Source organism: Saccharomycopsis crataegensis (assembly GCF_037102585.1).
Source record: "Saccharomycopsis crataegensis DNA, jcf7180000000084, whole genome shotgun sequence".
Lineage (NCBI taxonomy): Eukaryota > Fungi > Ascomycota > Saccharomycetes > Ascoideales > Saccharomycopsidaceae > Saccharomycopsis > Saccharomycopsis crataegensis.
Window position 1 is genome coordinate 2,347,186 of NW_027043829.1, and position 25,181 is coordinate 2,372,366.

Genomic DNA, 25,181 nt, shown 5'->3' on the forward strand with positions numbered 1-25,181 from the left:
AACAAAATGTTTAGCAGAATACACAAAAAACCAACGAAATATGAGTAAGCAGAAACTCCTTTAGTTAATATCACCAATAAATATTCACCAAAGATGATGATAACCCACCGCTATAATACCCCAAAAAACGCACGTGCCTGAATGGCGGCTGGAAGAAAAAAAAAATCTCTTTGATTTCGTCACTTTTCGTCACAATAGCATTATCATCTTTGGAAGATAATAATTATTATAATAAAGTAGTAGCAAAATGTTGAAGTGTTTAGGACGTACAACTTGTCGTGCTCGTATCACTGACGTGTTGGCCGCCAACCAGCTAGTGGTGGTGACTCCTACTCGTAATGCCCTCGCCCTTAACAAAATTCGTCTGATCCAATCGGTGGCTTCTGAGGCAGTCTTGGCCAAATATAAAGAGAAACTTTTGAAGAAGGCTCAGGATTTGGGAGCTACGGATATCAATGAACTTAAAGAAAAGCTCAAAGATGAAATTGAGACCAAAAAACAGGAGTTGAACCAAGTGGATGTCCTCAAGGAATTGGAAGCTTTAACCAACGAATCTGCAGGATCATCATCGTCATCCAGCAACCCAAACGTCATCAAGATCAATAAGCCTTTGTCTCCAACCGATGGCAAAAAGAAAGATGCCCCGCCATTCAAAACCCTTTCTTCTTACATTGACGTTGAGAAAATCTCAAATCTTGAAACAGATCAAATTGGGTTGATTTGGCGAGCAAGATTTCAAAACAACCCAAAAGCAGTCTGTGCTCCAGTAGACACCGCCACCTTCCAAAAGCTTTATGCTAATGCTAGAAAAAACCCAAACTTCATAATTCCATTGAAAAAGGAAAACGCTGGTCATGAATTACATTTTGTGCAATGGAATTTCTCTGGACCGGATACCGTCCATGTTATTTTCACTAGTCTTGCGGAATACAAGCTTCACGGAGAATTTTCCACGCCTCATACCACATTGACTTTCCATAGAGAATTAGAAAAGGAAAAAGCGATTGTATTGATGAACGGGCTCGTGGAAGGTGAAGGTGTGACTTTAAGTGAAACTCAATTGTTGATTCTTAATTTGCAAAACTTCTATGGGGGTTTGCAAAAGGATGCTAATAAATTGAGATTATTGGAGGCGTTTAATAAAGGGACTAGTGAATTTTCATTGGAAGAATTGATCAAAGAAAGTCAAGATGTTGAATAGGTATTTTGATACATTTACTTGGATACAATAATATATATCGAAGTGTAACAACGGTAAATAATAAGACACTTTATGCACTGACTGGTCTTAATTTTGACCAAATATATCACCTTGTTAAATAGCAATTAATAAAATGGTTCAAAATCCTGGCGTTGACATGAAAATAACAGTTTTTCTCACAAGGGAACTTATGAGAACGGTGTAAATTTTAATCAACTCGTGAAAGATGGCGTGGAACCACTACATAAAATCTCGTTTGTTGGGGACCTTTTCTTACACTTTTTAGCCAACCTTTCCTATATTGATGATCCTGGGATGAAGGCCAAGTTCACATCAGGGATAATTAAGGTCGATGATGGTTAATTAAATAGGTAATTACGCTGCATAGAAGAAAATCAAATCAATTGCTTTATCTCATCGTTTAAACCTCGATGATGGTGGATATAATCAAACTATAACAAATTAAAAAAAAAAATATAACTAAACAAAGATTAAAAAACGAATTAATGGATATATATATATATATATATATGTGTGTGTGTGTGTGTATGTATGTATCAATACATGTAGGTAAACTCAGGATTTGAGTCACCTTTCAATACCCTCTGCTTATCGCTCAACATGTTCCACTTCTGTCTGTATTCTGCCGTTTGCTTTTTTTGGTTTTGTTTGTAGCAATACCCAACATAAATAAGACAAATGATACAAGCAAAGGTGGTTAAAGAAGTACTGGCAGCGTAACCAATCTTGTAACGTTCGGTGTTACCATCATCACTGACAAACGCCCAGAATGACAACATACCACCGAGCGACCCCATAGAGATTTCCAAAGAGATCCCGATGGATTTACGAAGATGGCCACCCAAGTTCATCGATGACCAACAAATCACGGTAGGAATGGCGGCATAGTTAGCGATGATCAACAAAGACCCGGTGGTATATTTGGTCACCGAATGGGTCATTTCATCTAAATGGTGGAAAAGTGCCCCGAAACAGGCCAAAGTGATGAAACAGTTGAATATGAAAAATGGGAAACGAATCTTGACACGATCAGATAAGAAAGCAGTGAAAAGAGTCCAAACGAACGAACAAATCCACACATAGCAAGTACGACGACCCCCTTCAAGCCCGGTGTAACCCAACAAGTAAATAGACGTTGGCCATAAAAGATTGAGGAAGTACGCATTAAAAGTTACCACAAAACACATGATGGCAGGCAAAAAGATCAATGGATCGGCGATGGTGGACAATACGTCCCTGGCGGTAAAATTGAGGTTGTATCCTGATTTCCCCGCAAAGACTTCCAATTTCTTGATCAAGAAAACGGTTTCGTTATCACTGAAGAATCTGGCACCTTCAGGGAAATCTGGGAAGGTGAAGAAAAGGATTAATGAGGAAAACAAGGTGATCGCCCCTTCGATGATCAACACCCATCTCCACAGTGAAAGACCGTTATGACCATCGAGGTGGAGCTCGGCTCCAACATTGATAAGAGTACCGACCATCCCCCCAAGGGAACACATAGAATAAATGATTGAGAATCTGATCTGGGATTCTTCACGTTGGTAGTAATGGGATAAGATGTAATAGATGGAAGTTTCGGTAGCTGATTGGAATAACCCATGAAGAAACTGACAGGCAATGAATGCAGGGTAGTGTTTAGTGTAAGCTGAGCCTATACTGATACACCCATAAACTGTCACGGTAAGAAAGATCCAGAAATGTGGACGGATGTATTTGAGAACGACGTTACTGAACGATTGAAAAACCAAATAAGGAACAAAGAATGCAGCCCAAGAATAACCAATCTTCATATAGTCGATTCCAAATTCTTGTGGGAAACCATCCATGAAACAGAATGATATATAAGATTTGTTGAGAAATGACACGAAGAATAAAAGACAGAATGGGGGAATCAAGAACAAATCGATTTTGTGGACAAGCTTACGGTTGTTGATGCCGTAACTTTGGGCCAATTCCTCGATTCGAAGATTTTTCAGTTCTTCACTGAGATATTGTGTTTCTTGACCATCGTCGAGGCCGAGGGCATCATCAGGGAAAGTTTTGGCAATCGCTGAGTTGATTTGTTCCTCACTCACACTCTGCGAGGTTTGTTCCTTGAGATATAGGTCGCTCATTTATTGGAGGTGATTAAATGAATTAATATTTTTAAAAGAGGGATAGGGTCTTGGGTGAATTTTATGACGAGTAAATGACGTCTAATTTCCACACCAATATTAGGGAGAAGGGTATGCGGAAGGATTTTGAAATGCCCTGAGAAAACTCAAAATGTCGAAAAGCAGGAGAAAACCTATTCATTTAAATAAAGACAAAAAAAGTATCAAACCAAGACACACAATTCGCCGACAAGCAGACGCATTGTGGATTGGAAGCTATTGTTCCTTGAACAAAAAGCGAGCATGGCATTCGTGATTTTTGTCCAATAATGTATGCCTCCAGCATCCTGCATTGAAGATCTTTCTTTGCACGACGGCAGCCAGCAGAAGCTCCTAAACCCCAACGTACAATAGAAATAGGAGAATAATACGCCAGGGTAGGGAATTAACCTCGGATTTTTAGAGATAAAAGAAAACTTTTCTTTGAGGCGGGTGTGTGGTATCTGAGACAACCATACATTCCTGCTTTACATACGACCATTTGCACAAGTTCTGGTAGGCATATATATATATTTATATAAATATCAATAACAAATAAAGTTCCCTGGAAAATTTATGAATTCACAATAGAAGCAACTTTAATTGAACCAAGAAAGGCCCAGACTCCCCTGGAATGAAAGGATAGCATGGCAAAAATATATATTTATATGAAATAATAGAAGTGGTTATGTGCAGAAACCAGGATCAACAACACGGCAACAACTTTTGTAACAATAGGGTTCCTACACAGAAATCTCTGTTTATGTGTTGTAACAGCAAAGAAAACCAAGCAATATCATATCAGCATAATTAGGTGGGAATCTTTTGATGATATAATGCCCAGGGTATATCTATGTACGGTGGTACCTTGCAATAATAAAAACTTGGATAGTAAATAATAACAAAAATCTTTCACAACAATTATTTTTCTCCGTTTGTACTTCATACATACATCACACTAGTGCACTCTTCTGCTGCAGCAAATTTATACAACTTCGGTGCTGGGTGTCAACCGTTGAACAGAACGAACTTCTTGGGTAAATCAACTGTTATTCATATATATATATATAAGTATGTACGTAATAAATAATATGTATATGTGATATCTAATATAGGTATATTAGTATAACAGCTTTCCTGTTGGTGGCTGCCCGTTTGCATGGCCAATCTTTCAAGCAACATGCGGGATAGATCCCTCCACAGCTTCTGGCTACTTTGAAACGTCACGCATTATTTTCCTAGAAAGAAAGTTGTAGCTACTATAATAAGGATTGTTGTTGTTGATCAAGTGGCATCAGCCAGTGTTATATTTCTCACTATAACATCCAAATCTTTCAATAGCTTGTGCGACGCAGACTTCTTGCCAGCATTCTATTATATCCGTTGTGCATAGGCGTACTAATTTGCCCTGTCGATCACCCATAAGTGTGTATCTATAATTGAATAAAATCCTTGTATTACTTCAAAAGGAAAGAAACAAATTAAGGAACAAAAGATCATTACACCATCTAATAATAACCAAATGCAATACAAGAAAAATAAATCAAATATAGCTATTAAAAATTTTTAGATCGAAGAAACAATAAGCAGAATAGTGAGAGAAAATCATAATAATGGAACAAATTGGGAATAAATATTAGTTATGGTTAATGGGGGAAAAAACAAGATTATCCTTCTTTAGAATTGAAAACTCAAACAAAAATAATAAATAGAAAGAAAAGAACAGAGATTTTTTTTCTTCTTTCTTTCTCTTTCATAGAAATGGTATTGGAATTGGTATTAGTGGGAGCTCCTTTATGCTTCTTTATATATATTTTTTTTTACCAAAAGTATAGGTTCTTCAAGAGTGGCTTTACACCTTTCTCTTTTTAGGAATGTCCTTTCTTCCCATTGGTGATGGACTGTACCCAGTGGCATTGGTCAAGTCAACTTGGACATATTCATTGACTTTCGCAGCCACCCCACCTCTGGCACGGCGGACCACCTTGGATTTCTTGGTGTCACGTTTACGGTAGACCTCAATGTAAAAGGCAATAAACAACACCAAATAACTACTCAAAATACAACACCCCCAAGCAGCAGCGTACATCGAACCAGCACAGTTGGCACAATGTGGCAAGACATCGGCAAAAAAATCATTGGCAACCTTTTGGTAGGTGGCGAAATAAACAAATGACAAATCAAGAATGAATTGAATGATTTGGAAACGAGTGACCCATTCTTTCCACCACACACGAATGCCAATCGAAGACAAGAAATAGTACCAGTACATCACACAGTGAACCGCAAGATTCAATCCAATGACGATCCAAGAGATAGGAGTCTTACCAACAAGTTGTGTGTAACAGAGCAAAGCGGTGGCCCCATGATGGTAGGTGTGCAAAAAGGTCAACTTCTTTTGTTTAAGTACCAACAACACGGTATCCAAAAATTCAACAAATTTAGTGAGGTAATTAAGATAATAAAGGGTCACCATTGGTTGAGTCCATGATCCCATGTCACAGATGGCATAATAAAGACCATGACGGACAATGATTGGGAACAATTGTTCGATCATGAGCACTAACAAGGTGAAACTGATCACTGTAAGAATGATGTTGTGGACTTGAGAAATCAACTTCAATTTCAAAGGAGCCCATTTATTCTTCTTCCAAACGTAATCACCACCAAAGATAACGGTATAATAGAGGGCAATGATTGAAAGCACCGGAGGTAAGTGAGAAAGTGGGGATTTCTGGTATTCGAATTCGAATTCTTTAGGAACAAAGGCGTTACCAGTGGCCTTGGACACCACTTCATTAAAAAGTTCCCATAAGTTAATACCAAATGGATGGTCAATAGTTGGAGGGAAAAATAAGTCCCCAATAGGCTTTTCTAAGAAATTTGACATTTTCCTTATATATTGGATTAATAAATATTGGCTCAAAAAAAAAAGAGGTCAGTATTTACTAATAGCAGGACAGTTCAACAGTGGTTTTTTTGCAACACGTAAATAAAAACAAAGGAAAAATTTTTTTTTTTTTTTTTCCCTCCACGTTTTTTCGTCCCTGCAATTTTTCTCGCCCTAAGAATTTTTATGGAACCTAATATGTGCAAGGATGGAATGGGTTATTAAAACTGTTGGAAAACTGTGCTTTGACTAAATATTTCATGTGAGAAGAGTATACAATATACGGAAGAAAAATTTAAACAAATTAGTAATATAAATATAGTACAATATATATCAAACTTGTGAGTCAGATCAAGTCTTCTTTAGTGAAGGAAAGCAGTGCCAAGATGTTGGACAAATCGTGTTCTTCCTTTGAATCATTATCATCGTCTTCTTGTTCGAAATCTTTTTCCCTTTCTTGTGAATCATCTTTATATGGGAATACCAGGGCCCTGCTGAAATTCGGGGCATAAGTGTCCTCATAACAGCTGGTATCATCATACTCATGATACTCCAGAATATCATTATCTCGTAGCACCGAGTGTTGTTCGTAGAAATCACCACCGTCATTCCCGTCTTTTGTTTTATCTTTAAGATCACATAATGCCTGACGAAATTCGCTTCTGAATGACCTTTGACATACCGATTTGTCTTGGTTTTCTCGATCGCTTTCTGGTTCACCATCTTGTTGTTGAGTATCATCATCATCATCATCATCATCATCATCATCATCATCATCATCATCATCATCATCATCATCATCATCAGAAACCACAATTGCAAGTTCTGCACATGTCCCAAGTATCATTTGGTCCCCTAATATATTTTGATATGACTCATCGGCATTCAGTAGATCGTCTTCTAAGATGTTTTGATATGATTCATCGAGATTTTCTGGTTCCTGATTCGTTTCATTCCCCAATTCAATAGCAATCAACCGATCATTCAAATTATTTTTCCTTTTTTTGGTCTCTTCAAATTGGTCTCTTTTTTTCTTGCGGATCCCTTCTGTTATGAGAGACGGAGTCAATGGCGTACTCGGGGCTCGTTTGAAAGGTTTGTACCTATCACTAATACTTGGACTTTGATCAGCTATTCTCCTTTTAAAATCTGATGATGATAGGAGTCTTATGGGTGACAACAAATTAGGGCCTGTGGTCAGCGAGGCTGAGAAATCATTGTGCAATTGGTCGTTTTGAGTCTCAGAAGACATAATAATAATAATAATAATAATAGTGGTAATAATAATAGTGTCAATCAATATATTGGGATCGGATCTAAATAGCAAATGCAGTTCTTATTATTGTGTCTGATTGTTTTTGTTTTTTGAAGTTCACGTGAATTTGACACCCAAAATCTGTACACAAACATTGGCACGCTTCGCAAGATACAACTGAGAATTGAAGGTAGGAGGATATATGTGACGAGACAGCTAAAATTAATATTTGAGATTATAGCTAAAAGCAAGCAAGCAAACAAAAAAGAATAACAATAATAATTAGCACCATCCAGATGTATCCGCCGTGCAGGGATGCAGAAGCTGATAAACCTATATGTCCCACCACATAGCTCATGTTCTTAGTGTTACTTTCTCTCCTCAAAGGTATTACTATATTGATTTGCAATCCAATCTCAAACTGAAATGGCCTTCATAGCTATCTAACGCGGATATTCTCAAATATACATAAATAATAGAGTCCTTTAGGATCCCTATACTGGTTTTTGATATGGGTAAGTAGGTCATTATCTGGTTTATGATGGCTTTGGCAGCCGAGTTCCGGGCATCTTCTCCTTCACCAGAATTAATGGTCTGCGAATAATCAATAAACTTGGAGTGAGAGAAAGGGAGCTTTTCAACCTCACCCTCCCAAATTCTTGTCTTTGCATGCTCTGTGACAACATTATATCTGGGTACATTTTAATACTGGCATCATCTATTCCTAATCTTATTTGTAAGGTTGTTCCCATAAAACCTTCATCCGAAATACAATTTAAAACTATAGAACATGGAGCAATCACCCCTTTTAATTACTTGCTCATGGTACTTGTCTTCATCATCTCTCAAAGTTGAGCTCTTAGGACTTACAGTTTTACCTTGTGTGTATTTACCAGAGAAGTCTTAAGAGGTTGAAAAATATCTACATGCTTGAAAAGGTGATTTCCCAATTATACTATTTATAATCTGTTTTATCACATCCTGAAATATCGATGATATCGTTTATTGTGGGGATATAATTGGATCCACAGAAATCTTCCTCGTCCCATCTTTATCCACAGGAACACAATCCAGTTCCTCGCCTATCGTGATATCCACTTGCTCGCTCAACGTTATGGTATTGTGTTATTTCTCAAGGTAAACTAAGCATATTTGCGGACAGAAATATTCTTGTGATTTTGTCTTTGGGGTTCAAAATGTGTCAAAATATGCGATGGGCAACTCAGGGCTGCATAGTAACGCCGAGCGGGTATCTGTGTCTTGATCTTCCGTTTAGGCTGTACTGTATGTAATACGACTCTAAATACCTCTTGGTTGTTGTTGTTGTTGTTGTTGTTTTTACTAGAAGAGTAATGTGTGCTGAATCTTATTGTGGATACAAGCTCAGATTGAGGATCGCATGGTTGTTGACTCTGTATATTCCAACATGGGCTTATTCGACATTGGATTAATCTCGTGTTGAGTCTTCGTTTTCAAGTTAACTCTTCCAGGATATCATACTCTTATCTAAAAATTTTTAGATTTGAGGAATGAAAATTTAATCATTGAGAATTGTTTTCCTTCTAATGAATGCACCCAAGGTCGTCTAGCTGTGACATCTGTTGGAGAATTCAGCTATTAACACAATGTTCAGCATGGTCATATTTTAACTCACCAGTATATCCCAAGTATTCTTGATGATATCGAGCTTTTTCAAAGTTTATATAACTTAAGAAATATCTTTTAACTGAACTTCGAAAGCAGTAACTGCAAATATTTAGTTTTTATGAATATATATAGTTATATTATCAATCATCCAATCTTCCAAATATCAACCAATTTTGTACAGGCAGAATTTTAATGAGCAGTAAAAATTGTTTAACTGTATTGAATGCAACTATATATACTTGTTTAAAGAAGTATGAAATAACACAAAAATATGCAAAATGATATACGAAAATGGATATCAAGAGTGAAATGAGAATGACAAAAAACAGATTATAAAAGAAATGCAAATAGAATTATGGAATGGAATGCTAGTGAAAGAGAGTAAAATATTTAACGATTTAAATCTAGGTTTAAATTGAAGATAACAAAGCCACAGAGATAAATCCAAACATCAATCCTTGTGCAATCAAATTTGCTTGGGAGATGACATTTTGGAGACCTCTAGCACCGCCTGTAAGTACTGCATATGAGCTGGTTTCAGTCTCATAAGACAGAGATTCAGACATGGTGTATAATGTGGTTTGAGCGTTAAATGTGGATGATGGAGTTGAAGTTATTGTATAGGATGATGTTGAGTCAGAAGTGGTGGCCTCATTGTTTGAGGTAATCAAAGTTGATGAAGTTGACAAAGTGGATGAGGTAGAAGAAGTAGAAGAAGTAGAAGAGGTTGAGGTAGAAGAGGCTGAAGAACTTGAAGAACTTGAAGAGGTTGAAGAACTTGAAGAGATTGAAGAACTTGAAGAGGTTGAAGAACTTGAAGAGGTTGAAGAACTTGAAGAGGTTGAAGAACTTGAAGAGGTTGAAGAACTTGAAGAGGTTGAAGAACTTGAAGAGGTTGAAGAACTTGAAGAGGTTGATGAAGTTGATGTGGAAGATGATGAAGCTGAATTGAAATGGGAATCGTCAATTTGACTTGGGGTATAACTCAGTAAAGTTTTGACCTCGCTGATCAAGTTTGGTCTCAAACTAATATTATATGATTGATTTGGACAATCTTCATACTCAGCAGTATGGATGGTGTAGAACTCATCAGAATCTAAGGATTTGCAAGCCACAAAAGTTGGAGATCCACCTAACCTTAAGCTACTGTATTCAACGGAGAATGGGCCAGCAGCACCGGACAGGACATTGGAAATCTGGAGTTTTTTCGAATCTTCATCAATAACAATCAAATTACCACTAGAACTTTGGCCACTGCCGTCACTGATTTCGTCCAAATAACCGTTTTTCCAAATTGATCCTTCAAAGGCAAAACTTCCGTTAATACTGGCAAAACCCAGCTCTGTGGAAATAATAATCAAATCGTTGGTATCTGGAGATACACAAACGCTGGCATATTGGACGTCTGTTGATTGCTGAGAGGCAATGGAAAATAGATAAAAATTGTCTGAATTAGCACTTTCACCAATCACCGAATGGATCAACAACAATAACAAAACCAGGACAAGTGGGGCACTAGAGAGCATAGTTAAAGGGTATCAATCAATTGAGAAAATAAATAGGTATCAAAAGAGATATTCTTCTAGTTTGAATATTATAATTGTGAATATGTGGATAGAACCTGATTGTTTTATCTATACAATTATGAAGAGAAAAGCTGGAACATTTTTACTGCAATGATCCGTTAATATATATAATAAGTGATATGATATCGCTTTTCCGTCTAATAAGACATACTTTCTAGATATGTTTCACCTCCTTCGGTGGAGAATTAAAGGGATAAGTTTTTGGATCTTGTTTTCATGCTGAAATGCTGTGGCGGCGCACCAACTAGTGCAGTAGCAGCACCAATTAAGGTTAAACGGAGAGCATTTTCATTTGACAGCCGTAGCATGTGTCGCTCACAAAAAGAATTGAGCTAGGTGATATAGTAAGAGCTGTCATTATATATCGATCATAACTGCTATACTTGAACGATCAGGTAGGTAGATGTTAGAAATATTTTGTTATTCAAAGAGAACTTGTATCAACAAGTTAGAGAATAAATGAAAAAAAAATATTGTTGTTACTGCCTCCCCAGAAATTAAGTTTCCGGAAAAGGCATATTTCCAACTAACTTCAGGCCCACCGAGTTATTGTTAATTTCATATTTGTCGAGCTTATTCTAATTTTAGATCTATAATAAATAACTTAACTCCCTCAGTAATTTTAATTGGAAAAAAGGCCCGTCAAAAAAAAAAAAGGGCTTCGTTCCAGTTTATGCATGCTTTTTTTTCAAGTAGACGGATAGCACACCTGCATCGCTTTCGATCGACAGACAGAAAAAAAAAGTACAATGACGAAGGCCTTTACAAGAATTATACTGGGGTCGAATATTATGTGTTTAGGAAGCCAGGGTTGTATGTACATACAGAATCAACAGCAAATGTTATATTTTTGTATACATCAAGGAAAAAGATAACAGGGTTTGGTTTTTATGGTAAAGACTGGATCTCTATACAGAAATATATTATGAGAAATAAGTTCAATTCTGTTTCCCTTTCTCTTTTGTAAATGAAATGACCTCTTCGTGTGACAAAAATCCTCAACTAATTTGTCTCACTTCTTAAATGTCCTTTCTCAGCTAAGAATAAATTAGTGGATAATTGACATTTGCTCGATTATTATACGGGCAGGAAATTCTTATAATACTTGCTGCGTCACGAAAAAAAAAAAAAGCCCCTCTAATTGCTACAGCTAATAAAAATTAATAATGATTTTTAATAATATTTCAAAAATTAAATCAAACAACAGTCCATATAATAATTATACGATAGCAGCAAAAAAAAAAATAAAGAAAAAAATAAAAAAAATGAAGAGATCTTTAATCTCCTCTTATTCTTTCTCTCCGTATTACCATATGAATCAACAAACCACTCTTCAAATTATTGTATGCGTAAAATTCTTTTAAAATTCTTTCATTTGTGATAATAAGTAATTATTGAATCCTGTAATATCATCTAAATAAATATGATGCCCACAACCTTCAAAAATTTTCACCTTGGCCTTTAATTTGTTGTTCTCGGTTAAAAACTTAGTGGCAATCAATCCCCCTCTCAGATCCATCCAATCATTATCCCCATATAACCACTCAGTCTCACAAGAAACTTGCTTTAATCTCGTCTTATTCTTTACCAATGGATATCTTGGTACTCCTCCAGCGCTCAACACATAATTTAGAAAATATTCACCAGAACCTCTGGCATTGAAAATACCATAAGAATACCTGTGCAACAAAGCATGTTCACGATGAGTCAAGTTGGCAAACCTTCGCGATGTCCAACCAGAAACAAAGAATGAGCCAAGCGGTCCTGAATATCGAACAAGAGCAAATGGTGAAACATTCTTGTTCCACAAATAATTGAACCACCCCGGAATTCTTTTGGAATCAAAAGTAGCAGGCTTAATCATGCCAGCAGGACTGACCAAGACTAATTTTCTGAATGTTTTAGGATACTTGATATTATAGCATACCGATAAATATGCACCCATCGAATGTGCAATCACCAAGTTATTTTCATAATGATTCAATTGTCTTTGGATTCTCCAATTTTCAAGAGAATCAACAAACCAATCTTCAAAAGTCTGCAATGAATTGTTGGTTTTATAATTGATTTTTGGTCTAGAAGATGAACCATAGCCCAAAAGATCTATAGCATGAATACACCATTTGGACGACCCCTTTGTTATTTCTTGATTTATAAATTCCGCCATTTTCTCAAGGTTCTTAATATAAAACCCTAAACCAGCGCCATATCCATGGATCAAAATCAAATGCTTCACCAGCTTATCTTGTGGGTCAATATTCTTTGGAGAAATACATACTTCATTGATATAATTATCAGCATCACGCATTGTCCCATCAGTCATGACATCTTTAATTTTTATTACTCTTCCCTCTTTATCCAAATGGATTGGGACTTTCAACACCGACATATTCAAATTTTCCAAATTTTCCATATCCAATAGAGTCAACAAATCATCTTGAATATTTAATAACTGATTTCTTTTCTTATAATCTTGGAATGACTCCATTATTGGCAAAGGAAATTTCACTGAAAAGAATTTTGATAACGGAATCCCAGATGGACTAGTTGAAGCTTTATATTGATGTTTTTGGGTTAGCGATGGTTTTTTGCCAAATTTGCTCGATGCTGTCTCTAAAAGATTGTTGATGATTGCCAAAGGCCCAGAATAGTTGTTTAGTTTGTTCTCCTGGTTACTGCTATTGTTCCATGCTGGCGCTGGGCGAATACTAACCAAAGATGAAGTTGAAAATGATCTAATCAGAAACTTGAGAGATGATATATGACGCCCTCCATTCATAGCTACTGCACACACTCACAGAATCGTAAAATGAAATAAAAATAAAGGAAAAAAAAAAAAAAAAAAAAGAAAGAAGGATATTTACACAGAAACGAAAACGAAAATGATCTAGTTTGTAGAGAATCACAAATACATAATATTGTGTTTAAAACGTTCGACCCAATTTCCCGAAGGAAAAAAAAAAATGACCGGATATGCCCCCAATTATTTTGTTTACTACCGGCACGTGTGCAATCAGGAGTGTTTGCCATTCCCATGGATTTTTAAAGAATCAGATATTCTTTCAGTTGCAACCGCACCATGATTAGACGGAAAAGACCGCCCCAAAACAATAATGTCAAGCACTGCAAGTGAGCAAGTGATCTTGATTGAGGAGATTAAGAATCTCGAGATGCTACCCTTGTTGATTGATATCCTACAACAAGTAAATAAAGGAGAGTTAAGTGTCAAAGATTTGAATAATTCTGCCGGAAAAATTAGAATCAGATTGACCAAGTTCAAAGAACTTTTAGCAAAACTAGATGGAATAAACCAGACTCCAAATCAAAGAAAGTTACTCATAGATCAATTAAGCTACCAAATATCTAAAAAGAAAGAGATTCTTCAAAATTTTTGCGAAGTAGTCAGCGGGAAATTGGGTTGTATAAATGGTGAAGTACGAGACAAAGACAAAGGCAACGACGGAAATCAAAATGAAGATAATCAGATACAAACACCATTAGATACAAAGAAAGCTATAGGAAACAAATCTGTAACCAATATTGCTGATTATATTTGCAAGGATTTGGGAATAGCGAAGGATGATTTACAGATTTTAGTCGAAGCGAATATCCAAACATCAGAAGAAGAAGAGGCTACCTTTAAGAGTCTTACAGAACTTAAAAAACAAAAACAACTGGAAAAAAATCACAATAATAACGAAAAGGCAAATAATTCTCCCAATAACAGTATTAACCCGGATAATAATAATGATGATGGTGGTGGGGCTGATGATGATTTGATGATGGAGGTTGACAATCCTATGGAAAACAATATGGATCCAGATTACATGTTTATGAATGACGATCTTAACATTGATGATCCGGGATTCAACATGGACAGACTAGATAAAGGCGGTGCTAGCACTGCTGCGAATGCTAATAGTACAGAAAGTGCTAGTAGCAGTGATGAAAAGCTAAAGCAAAATCCCCCAAACAAAGAAAAGACGGATATTGATATGTCAAACAACGATTCACTTAAACCTGAAAATGGTAGAAATGATACAAAAAAAGCCACAAATGGTACTTCCATAGATTTCAATGATTTCAGCTTGAGCGACTTACCAGAAGGAAATAACAATAATGAAAATGTGTTTGGAAATTTTGATGATTTTGGATTTGATATGGATTTCTAACAGCCCTTTCTACAAAAAAATAGATGAAAAATTGAAAGAAGACTTTGGCAATAAACATTTTTGTAGAAAACGATTCTATCGATGAATGATTGGAAAATCCACATATAAACTATAGTGATAGTATATGTCTTACGCCCGGGTAAGCGATACTCCAATTTATTTTTTTTATTTTTTTTTTTTTCCTGCTCCTTTTCAGTTGTGAGAATGTACCAAAACAAATGTACAGATAGGTTTAGCTAGGTTACAATATATTTTTTTTTTGTTAGACTATTTCATTATTGGCCTTAGTACAGTGCAATGGCAGGTGTTGAGCCAGTTGACAATGAGACCGTTGGGTTCCAGCAAAGTCATATTTTGAAATTGCTTTTCCCTCAAACTAGCTTAGATGAGGCGGTATCTCATCAAGCATCCAGCTTATTTGACATCAACAACTTTAACCAATTATTTGTTGCTAGCAAAGGAGAACACATTATTATTGATAAAGTGTCAAGATTACATCAATTGATAGAGTACTCAAATTCAGGTTCTGATGATGATGGAGATGAAGATGAATCCGTCACTGAACTTCTGCCAAAACATATGATTACTTTAAATGCGAACCTCAAGTTTGTAAAACTATTAACCAATAAACTTATTATCGCTGCCGAAGACCTTGTGATAATAAAAACAATCAAAGATCCTAATGACTTGAATGATATTACAGACTTGAGTCTGAATATGCTGATGGTTAAAATCGATGATGCAGAAGAAATCGTTGACTTGAAGATTCAAGAAAGCGAAGACTACGCAATTATTGTTGGGTCCAATCACACCTTATTCTCGATAGACTTAAATTCAGAATCGCCAGAAGCTACTTTATTGAAATTTAAACACAAGGTACTATCGGTAGAGTTTTCCACGATATCTTCAGATGTTATTTATATCGGGTTTGATGATTTTGATAAATCACATATTGTCAAATATAATTTCAAAACTAGAAAAGCGATTCAAAAAATTGAAAAAGATATCGATATTCCTGGCTCATTGGAACCAATATCATTACTCGAATTGAATGAATATGAATTGCTTGTATCGTATGATTTGAGTGGTAAAGCTAAAGACGGTGATCGATTCCAGGATATGGCATTAAGTAGTCCAAGATATACTTCTTATGTCATCAACTTTAAAGATGTGAGCAATGTCACTACTTCTCAAGTGGACGAAGAGTTATGCTTCAATTTGGATGATGCTGAACGCGACTTCATGAACTACTCAGTGCGTCTTCGCGATTGGGAAATTTGTGGCAAGAAGGATGATTTATTTTTAATCACTACCAGTGTTGCTTCCTATATTTCAATCTTTAAACACGACCAGATTGTCGTTCCAAAAGACGATGCTCTCAAGGCCTCCATGCCAATGGATCCTGTTGAATTTGATGACTTGCTGGTTTGTGGGCTAGCTTTAGATCTTGTGAGCTCCAACACACCAATCACAATTCCTAATGTTGAGGACCCAGTTTTGGGTAAAACTATGAGTTTGTGGTTGTTTGCCACTAATGGGATGTTGGCTAAATATGACTTCTTCGATGTTGATGCGATCAAATCAGGCAAACAGTTTACGAATATTGACTATCAATTGAAACTATTGAAGGACCTGAGAATGATACAGGAATCTGGTTCCAGAATTGATGCTCCAGTAGTCAGCTCTGCGCTCACTAAGGGCTCTTTGTTGTCTCCTGCTGATGAAAAGAATGTAGCACCAAGTGCTTTCGGAAGCGCTAACACAGGCGGTCTATTTGGCAAATCCACCGACAATGGAATCGCTAATAATAGTGGCAGTTTATTTGGCAAATCCACCGACAATGGAATCGCTAATAATAGTGGCAGTTTATTTGGCAAATCCGCCGACAATGGAATCGCTAATAATAGTGGCAGTTTATTTGGCAATAATAGTGGCGGTCTATTTGTCAAATCCACCGACAATGGAATCGCTAATAATAGTGGGAGTTTATTTGGCAATAATACTGGAGGCTTATTTGGCAAATCCACCGACAATGGAATTTCTAATGATGGTGGGAGTTTATTTGGCAATAATACTGGAGGCTTATTTGGCAAATCCACCGACAATGGAATTTCTAATGATGGTGGCAGTTTATTTGGCGGTAATACTTTTGGTAAATCCGATGTACTTTTGCTTGGTAATAAGGTTGAAAACCCTTTTGGTTCTAAATCCAATAATACATCATCCATTTTCACCGATGCGGCTTTCAAAAGTGGCAAAAACGGTTCAAATGCTTTAGGGTTTGGAGCAGCAGGCTTTGGCTCAAAAGCAAACGATCACAATCAATCCTCTGGTTTTGGAAAAGCAGGTTTCAGCTTCGGAAATGCAACTGAAGATAAAAATAAAAAAGTTGAATCCTTAGGGTTTGGAACAGCAGGCTTTGGCTCAAAAGCAAACGATCAAAATCAATCCTCTGGTTTTGGAAAAGCAGGTTTCAGCTTCGGAAATGCGGCTTTGATCGACCCAAGTAAACCTACCGCCCCACGCTTCTTTCCTGGTAAATTCAATACCAATAAAGAACTGAGCCATGGTACCAGGATTGAAGACAAGGTTCTTAGTGTTCCTTCTGCAGAATCAGCTCCTATTGATCAACCTACTTTGCCAAGTAATGAAAGTGGTGAAGAGAAACCAAAAATTGAATTATCAGAGGTTCAAAGTGAAAATTTAAAACCAAAGACAAATCCTGTCACTGAGGACAACGAGAATAAAGTGGACGCAGAAACAGTATTGTCCAACTCTGAGGGTGAATCTGAACCTGATAATATTGTAAAAGACGAGGACGCTGCTAATTTAATTGAAAACATCACAATCAATAACGAGACATCACTGAACCATGAAGATACTAAAGTCATCAGTACGGGTACTTCAGAAAGAGACATGAATAATGCTGACACTAAACTGGCTGAAGAACCTAACAATGATACTACAAAGGTCATTAGTGATACCCGGGAAGCCTTGCAAATCACAGACTCTGGTAACTCTAAAACGAAAAAGACTGAGAAGCCTAAGAAAGGTCTTCTCAGTAGTGCATATGCCGATACCGACAATGAGGAAGAGGAAGAAGGAGAAGAGGAAAAGGAGAAAGAAGAAGAGAGCGAAAAGAACGAAGAGGAAAAGAAAGAGAATGAAGGGAAAGAGAATCAGGACCTTGTGGAGGTGGAAAAAGAGTTTGAGAAAGTTGACCTTGGGAATACAGATAAAATGGTTGGATTTGACGAAGACAAAGGAAAAAATAGAGTCGATAAAGAGATTGTCGTGCAGAAAAATTATGTTGTTGCCTCTGTTGAAACGATGAAACCAGAGGTGGTTGATAAAGAGGTTGATTGCACCAAAAAGTTTGTTGAAACTTTCATCGATGCACCTGTAAAGGACTACAAAAATTCCAATATCTTATCTTTTGAATCGGATGAGGAATACTTGAACCAATTCAAGATTTCCAAGAGTGCACCAACCCAGTACGAATTGGACAAGATTAAATATCCAGATTCGATGAACAAGAAGTCAGAAATTAATCGCCAATTACATAAACTCTATTATGATTCTGTTGCTGAGTATCAAATCATTTTGAAAAACGAAGAATCCCTCAATGACTTTGTTAAAGACCATTTAATGATCAAACATGATGCAAAAAGTCGTTTCACAAGCTTGAAAAATATTTACACCTGGAGATTATCGGAAGTTCCAATCATAACTGATATGATTGACACCAAACATGCTCGCGAAGCTGGCGACTTATATAATAAGATGGATGGTTTGCATCAACAAGTCAAGAATTTCAAATCTGGAGCATTCAATGAGTTCCGATGCAAATACGATAAGTTTGTGAAAGAATATGAAATTGTTGAAGTCAACACCAAATTGTTGAACCCAAAGAACAATAATGAGGTCGGAGAAAATAAAAGACCAAATATTATTGAAAAAAGAACATTGCCATTGGAGTTTTCATTGATTCAACAAAGAGTCAAAACTAAGTTTAACAAGATCATCAAACTTTTCAGCGAACTTGAAAGCAAAATTCTCATACTCAAATCGAAGTACGAAACTTTATTCAACAAGAATTTATCGCCAAAAGCCAAAGTTGCAATGTTCCTTAAATTCCAAACCATTATCCACAAGATTGAGAGCTCGATCAAGCAGCAGATGCAAGAAGTGGCAGTATTATTGAAGGACGTAGGAACCATCAAACTTTATCAAGAACAAGATATGGGACCTCAAGATGCAGCATCGGCATCGACTTCTTCTTTATCCTTAGCTAGCGGAGGAAGTAGCAAAAGCCGCGCGATGGCAGTGGGAAATGCTATCAGTGAATATGATGAAAACCAAAAATCTATGTCCCAAAAACTCAACATGAATAACTTGAATAGTGCAATGTCGAAGAAAGAAGAACTTTTCAGTTCTTTTAACCAATGCTCCCCTGAAAGCTTTACTGTGAGCTACCAATTATGATTAGAAGGCGAATTCTTGTGGCCGATTTTCTTAGCTATAGTTGATTTCCCTATTGTTTTTGATGTTTTTAACGCTTTATTATTACCTTTGTACAGCCTTAATGGACTATTGTGCTGCGTAAGTAATTACGTAATTTTTCTGGTCATGCACACCTCTGTTGATGGCAGGGAACAAGGGCTTCTACACAAAAAAAAAAGGGCCAGCCGATCTTTTTTTTTCTTTTAAGCGACATTCCTTTACCGTTGCGGAGATGCAGAAGAAAGAGAAGAAAAGAAAGGAAGGGAAAAAAAAAAAGAGTTGCACTGAGATATAGCCATCAATTTATTATTGTTCTTTCTTCTGTGTTCTTTACAAAGTTGGGGTTTTTTTTTCTGTGGCTTATTATTTAATATTATTATTATATTTTTCTCCTTTACTGGCAGTGTTCCTAGATTCCGTTTTGCCTTTTTTTTTTTTCTGTCATGTCTTCTGTTTCACGTAAATTGGCCATCGTTGGTGCTAGAGCTGTTGGGAAATCTTCTTTGACTCTCCGGTTCACGGAAAGTCGTTTCGATGACAGCTATTACCCAACCATAGAGAACCAATACATGAAAAGCTTCAAAGTCAATGGCAAGGTCTATGATGTGGACATATCTGATACTGCTGGCCAGGATGAGTACTCTATCGTGAATCAACGTCAGTTGATAGGGATCCATGGGTTTTTGTTGGTGTACTCCATTGCGTCCAGATCATCTTTTGAAGTCTTATCAACAATCAGAGACAAGATCCTCAATATTTTAAGCTTTGGCGAAGATACAAAGGTGCCTTTTGTTGTGGTAGCAAATAAAACAGATTTGGGGTCAGGGGTTCGTCAGGTGTCCAAAGAAGAAGGGTTAGCGTTGGCCAGAGAATTCAACTGTCCATTTATCGAGGTTAGTGCAAAGGATAACACCAATGTCGACAGAGCTTTTGAAATCTTGTTACAGCATATTGAGGAATTAACTAATCCCCAAGAAAAAAAAGAAGCTGGTTGCGTTATTGTTTGAACAACGATGGTGATGATAACAGCGCAGTCTTTTCTTTCAACCTCGGCTTTTGGACACCATGACTTCCGACCAGCTATGAAATCAAGTTTCAAATCCCATATTCAATATTCTTTTGCTTACAGTGCAGAATCCAACTTCATATTACCAATTATACTACAATGATGACCTTCAAATGTACTATTACTTATTATGCGATTTGAGCCTTTGTTCACCTCAACACTCTCTTGGCTATTATTTTTGCGATAGCTATATTCTGCCCTTTGCTTCGGCTCTTGTTCAACAATCTTGAGATTCTTCTATTACTTTTTTTGTCAAATTTGCATTGGTGACTCGAAACAATCAAACATATGCTTGATTGCTAGTTAAAACCTGATTCACTAATATTTGTGGTTTATGTTTTTATACTTTATATTATAGATTAGGATTAGCCTTTCTTTTATTATTCCTACTATTATTTTTTCTTTCTTTCCCTTCTTTTACACCCTTACTAATTTCTCTTTCTTTCCATTCTTTCTTTTAAGAAAAGAAAAAAAAAAAATTAAAAGAAAAAGAAAATACTCATTATATTATGTGAGTATCATCCATATATTCCCTCTTTGAAATACTAACTAGGGATGTTATATTTGTCAGCGATAATATGCTGTTAATCCTTATACTACTGGTTTTTGAAATGTTTTATTATTTTTCTTTTCTCTTTATTGTTATTATTAAAGATATCATTTCTCTTCTTGATTGGATTGACTTGTTATGTAAGTTATTCAACATTGTTACATTGGTTTAACAGGTCGATATTGCCACCCAGTATTGGCGAAGAAGAAAGGAGGTTGTAAAGAGAGTAGACTCTCTCTGCTAGCGCAATGATTCATAATATTGAGGACAGTATCCCTGATTGTTACAAAACTTCAAAATTTGATATGAACGCAAAAGAATATATCGCTACCTTACTCTGATTTGTCAACGATCGAGCCGTTTTTCGCCTCTACCGGCCCTTCCATCTTTTACCTTATATTTTCGTTTTTGATTTACAAAACTATCAACTATTAAAAAAAAAAAGGTAATTCAATATATTAAACTGAAAGGATTAAAAAAAAAAAAAAAAAAAAAGAAAGAAGAAGATAAAGAAGTTGAAACATTATTATTTATAAAAAAGAAAAAGTCGACATTTGTTCGACCAATAATAAGAAATGAAGATGATAGGCAAGATGAAGATTAGACGGAAACAAACAAATTCCAAACACCTTTCAAGTAGCCAACAATTTCGTCACCACCCAATTTACTTTCACCATACAATCTATCAACGAAACTGATTGGAACTTCGCCAATGGTCAAACCCAAACTTCTGGCTCTGACAACCATTTCCATTTGGAAGACATAACCCTTTGATTTGGTGATGGCAATAATCTTTTCTAAGGCTGGCTTCTTGTACAATCTGAAACTACCAGTCAAATCACTAACTCTTGGGTTCAAAACGGTAGAAGCCAAAAAGTTGGCACCTCTACTCACTAATTTTCTCTTCAAATCCCAACCGTAAACACCACCATTACCAGCGTATCTGGTACCAGTAACAATGTCAAAATTGCCTTCTTTTTGCTTCTTGATGAATTCAGGAATGGACTCAGGGTGGTGAGAGAAATCAGCATCCATGATAATCACAAAGTTACCACTAACGAAATTCAAGGCGTGGACATAAGCAGTACCCAAACCCAACTTACCGGCTCTTGGCTTCAATAAGATATGTTCTTCACCGTATAACTTGATCAATTGCTTAGCAACTTCTTGGGTTCCATCTGGAGAGGCATCATCGACAATAATAACTTCCCAATCTAACTTATTTTCTTGAAAAGTCTTAGCCAACAAATAAGTGATGATTGGAAGATTCTTTCTTTCGTTGTAGGTAGGCAAAATCACAGAATATTTATCCCCAGCCATCTTTTATCGATAAATTATAGTACAGGATTGTTTATTTATTTATTTTTTATTCACCAATCTTGAAATGTAAACATCGAGTTGTTTTTCACTGTGCTATACACATTGTTTGAAAATGACAACGTACCCTTCGGCAGGGCAACCAACATGCCAACAGAGAAAGCAGAATTCAGACAATCAATACAACAACTGCTGGATCCACCCAACACAGAACTACTAAAGCTAAACAGACAAAAGCCAATCACTAGTGGGGTGGTGATTAGCGAAACTGAGATATTTAGAGATTGTTTTTTTGTCAAAAAAATCCCATTGCCGGTATCTTGATTCGTTTTTTTTTTTTTGGTTTTTCTAGTTGATAACATATTATGTCCTACGACCCAGACGACGATTTTGATAATAATCCGTTTGCACAACCGCAACATGATGTTCTAAACGGTGACGGTTTCAAATCAGATGAAAGCCAGTATCATAGTCCATATAATAATATATATAGCAACAATCCAATAGTGAATGGTTTTGGCAGTGACATTGCCACCAATAACGTTGATGCCGTTGGGGGTTCTGGAGGATTGATAACTGCTGATAAAGAAAACCAAGAATTGCCAAAGATCCCAGACCAGGAAAACACAACAACGGCGCAATCCTCGGAAGAACAAGGAAAACCAAATTTTGAGCCTGATTTGACTTTGCTACCTGAACGTCGTTCCAAGAAAAATTATCACATAACCATCAAAGTTGTTGGGATAGAAAGAGTAGCCAAAAAAGATCCAATCATTAAATTTAACGCTTTGACAAATTTGCCAAACTTCAGGGGTACTACTTTCAAAGATATCAGAAGATCTTATGGGGAGTTGGAAAAGTTTTTCCAATACTTAAATGGTGCAAATCCTGAATGTTTTGTTCCATCATTGCCTGCGGCACAAACCAGTTATGGAGCTGGCTCCGAGGAAGATGAGGAAGCTTTGGAAAGACAGGTACAAGACTGGTTCAATAGAGTTACTGATAACCCGATCTTAATACGCAATGAAGAGTTCGTGTTTTTCATTGAAAATGACTTTGGTTATAGCCCAATAAACAAGGGTAAGGTTCCTGCGACGGGATTGAAAAGAAAAACATTAAAACAGTTTCAACCGCCATATGATGAGGTGACAGAATTAGTGGAATTCAGACCATACATAAAATCCGTTTATTTAATAACTCAGGAAATTATTAAAACATTTGACAAAACAACAAGATTAAGAAAGAATTATGGATTGCATGTTGCAGAATTGGGTCATAAAATCACAGAGTTGTCTAAAATGGAAACTTTGCACCCAGGAATGGTGAACTTGTGGCAAAAATTCGGTAAAAGTATGATTGTTTATGGAGACATTGAAGCCGTCAAATCGGTTTATGAGCTGGCATTATTTGGTGATGAGATTACCAGAATTAGCAGTGACTCGTATATTATCAAGGAACAATTGACCAATAGACATCTTTTGATGCGAGAATTGATCAATGCAGAACAAATCACTAAGAGTAAGCACGCTCAGGCGTTAAAGGTGAAAACCAAAAGGTACGAAGATCCGATCAAAATTGATCAAATCATTCGGGAGTTGGAAGAAAGTAAAAAGGTGGAAGACGTGCTAAGAGCGAAAGTTGATAGAGTTTCATCTAATATGTTGATTGAGAAGCAACAAGTCGTTAAGCATCAAGATCAGCAGTTCAAGTCTATTCTTCGGAATTACACAAGAAAAATCATCGACCATGAACGGAAATTATTGAGCAACTTCGAAAAAATTAGACTTGATGTGAGATCAGTGGATGAAAATGGTGGATTGAGTAGACTAGGAAGAGAGAACTACCCAAAAATGGCAAGTAATGTGAGAAATAGTCAACGTTTTGATGGCGATGATTGGAGTGGAGATAGAAAACATAAGAGAAATCACAGTAGTATTAGTAAAGACGATGCTACCAAAGAGGTAACAGGAAAAGTGGGAGTTGCAGTCTCAAAGAAATCTATTGAGCAAGTGGAAGAGACTTTTGATGCGAGAAGTGCAGCCACTTTATTAGGAACTCTGGCATTTTAGATTACAGAGGGAGAGGGGAGGTTTTTAATTCATTTTTTTTTCGGAGATCCTAAACATGATTTTGTTCATATCTTGTTACATGCTTTTTCAATCTACATAGTGTAACCTTTAATAATTGTGGGTCTAGTTTAGTTTTTATAATTGTTAAATGTATCCCAAAGCGGATCGTACGTTTATACAGGCGTCAATGTAAGTAAAATTTGTGTGTAGTTAAAGAGAAGGTAAATATTAGGAAGAATAGCTGACATAATTCAATTATACTACAATACAAGTGTAAATTATTTTATTCCTGTAAAGCATCTGTTTTCTTTATTTCCTTTCTTAATGCTTTTGCTCCCGTTATAATATACTTTTACATTTCAAATCACCTCAACGACCTCTGGTATTTTTTGTTATTCAAGTTTTTAATGAAGAAAAGTTCTAGATAGATAAGCTTAGATGTTCTGAAGTTTAATTTGCAATCACCTAGAAGGCAATGGTTGCGCCACAAGTTTGAATTTCTCTTTTCCTCTTTTTTTTTTACTCCTCATTTTGCACAAGATATCATCTTTTACTAATATCTTCCTTTTTTATGAATTTGAAATAGCCCACTACCCTCGCAATGAGCCAATGACCGGATTGTGGTACTGTTGATAATGATAGGAAGACTAAGGTTCCTAATGCCAATATCATTGATATTTCAGAAGGTGATAAAACAGAGAAGATTATGAAAGGAACATCACATTTCGAAAATCCAGACTTTGGGTCGCTATTTTGAGATATTTTCCAA

General features: G+C 36.3%; 13 protein-coding genes across 13 annotated transcripts; 6 read left to right on the forward strand and 7 right to left on the reverse strand. All coding sequences in view use genetic code 12, as the record gives it.

Annotated features, from left to right (window-relative positions):
• Positions 1–247: 247 nt before the first annotated feature.
• On the forward strand, positions 248–1,201 carry DASC09_040330 (ATP11 family protein; the record flags this gene model as incomplete). Its single annotated transcript, XM_064997632.1, has 1 exon — positions 248–1,201. One exon carries the CDS (start codon positions 248–250, stop codon positions 1,199–1,201), a length of 954 nt encoding a protein of 317 aa, XP_064853704.1.
• A 133-nt stretch (positions 1,202–1,334) lies between these two features.
• Positions 1,335–1,564, forward strand: DASC09_040340 (uncharacterized protein; the record flags this gene model as incomplete). The annotated part of the gene is given in 2 exon segments (XM_064997633.1): positions 1,335–1,370; positions 1,385–1,564. 2 exon segments carry the CDS (start codon positions 1,335–1,337, stop codon positions 1,562–1,564), a joined length of 216 nt encoding a protein of 71 aa, XP_064853705.1.
• Positions 1,565–1,758: 194 nt separating this feature from the next.
• DASC09_040350 (uncharacterized protein) lies at positions 1,759–3,339 on the reverse strand (the record flags this gene model as incomplete). The annotated part of the gene is made up of 1 exon (XM_064997634.1): positions 1,759–3,339. One exon carries the CDS (start codon positions 3,337–3,339, stop codon positions 1,759–1,761), a length of 1,581 nt encoding a protein of 526 aa, XP_064853706.1.
• A 1,870-nt stretch (positions 3,340–5,209) lies between these two features.
• Positions 5,210–6,247, reverse strand: ELO2 (fatty acid elongase ELO2; the record flags this gene model as incomplete). The annotated part of the gene is made up of 1 exon (XM_064997635.1): positions 5,210–6,247. The coding sequence occupies one exon, from the start codon at positions 6,245–6,247 to the stop codon at positions 5,210–5,212; it is 1,038 nt and encodes a 345-aa protein (XP_064853707.1).
• Positions 6,248–6,593: 346 nt separating this feature from the next.
• DASC09_040370 (uncharacterized protein) lies at positions 6,594–7,499 on the reverse strand (the record flags this gene model as incomplete). Its single annotated transcript, XM_064997636.1, has 1 exon — positions 6,594–7,499. One exon carries the CDS (start codon positions 7,497–7,499, stop codon positions 6,594–6,596), a length of 906 nt encoding a protein of 301 aa, XP_064853708.1.
• Positions 7,500–7,895: 396 nt separating this feature from the next.
• Positions 7,896–8,326, reverse strand: DASC09_040380 (uncharacterized protein; the record flags this gene model as incomplete). The annotated part of the gene is made up of 2 exons (XM_064997637.1): positions 7,896–8,193; positions 8,319–8,326. The coding sequence occupies 2 exons, from the start codon at positions 8,324–8,326 to the stop codon at positions 7,896–7,898; spliced, it is 306 nt and encodes a 101-aa protein (XP_064853709.1).
• Positions 8,327–9,559: 1,233 nt separating this feature from the next.
• On the reverse strand, positions 9,560–10,675 carry DASC09_040390 (uncharacterized protein; the record flags this gene model as incomplete). Its single annotated transcript, XM_064997638.1, has 1 exon — positions 9,560–10,675. One exon carries the CDS (start codon positions 10,673–10,675, stop codon positions 9,560–9,562), a length of 1,116 nt encoding a protein of 371 aa, XP_064853710.1.
• A 1,420-nt stretch (positions 10,676–12,095) lies between these two features.
• Positions 12,096–13,514, reverse strand: DASC09_040400 (carboxylic ester hydrolase; the record flags this gene model as incomplete). Its single annotated transcript, XM_064997639.1, has 1 exon — positions 12,096–13,514. The coding sequence occupies one exon, from the start codon at positions 13,512–13,514 to the stop codon at positions 12,096–12,098; it is 1,419 nt and encodes a 472-aa protein (XP_064853711.1).
• Positions 13,515–13,848: 334 nt separating this feature from the next.
• Positions 13,849–14,907, forward strand: DASC09_040410 (mediator of RNA polymerase II transcription subunit 9; the record flags this gene model as incomplete). The annotated part of the gene is made up of 1 exon (XM_064997640.1): positions 13,849–14,907. One exon carries the CDS (start codon positions 13,849–13,851, stop codon positions 14,905–14,907), a length of 1,059 nt encoding a protein of 352 aa, XP_064853712.1.
• Positions 14,908–15,204: 297 nt separating this feature from the next.
• Positions 15,205–19,392, forward strand: DASC09_040420 (uncharacterized protein; the record flags this gene model as incomplete). Its single annotated transcript, XM_064997641.1, has 1 exon — positions 15,205–19,392. The coding sequence occupies one exon, from the start codon at positions 15,205–15,207 to the stop codon at positions 19,390–19,392; it is 4,188 nt and encodes a 1,395-aa protein (XP_064853713.1).
• A 461-nt stretch (positions 19,393–19,853) lies between these two features.
• DASC09_040430 (putative GTPase) lies at positions 19,854–20,417 on the forward strand (the record flags this gene model as incomplete). The annotated part of the gene is made up of 1 exon (XM_064997642.1): positions 19,854–20,417. The coding sequence occupies one exon, from the start codon at positions 19,854–19,856 to the stop codon at positions 20,415–20,417; it is 564 nt and encodes a 187-aa protein (XP_064853714.1).
• A 1,209-nt stretch (positions 20,418–21,626) lies between these two features.
• On the reverse strand, positions 21,627–22,346 carry DPM1 (dolichyl-phosphate beta-D-mannosyltransferase; the record flags this gene model as incomplete). Its single annotated transcript, XM_064997643.1, has 1 exon — positions 21,627–22,346. One exon carries the CDS (start codon positions 22,344–22,346, stop codon positions 21,627–21,629), a length of 720 nt encoding a protein of 239 aa, XP_064853715.1.
• Positions 22,347–22,708: 362 nt separating this feature from the next.
• VPS17 (retromer subunit VPS17) lies at positions 22,709–24,412 on the forward strand (the record flags this gene model as incomplete). Its single annotated transcript, XM_064997644.1, has 1 exon — positions 22,709–24,412. The coding sequence occupies one exon, from the start codon at positions 22,709–22,711 to the stop codon at positions 24,410–24,412; it is 1,704 nt and encodes a 567-aa protein (XP_064853716.1).
• Between the last annotated feature and the right edge of the window lie 769 nt (positions 24,413–25,181).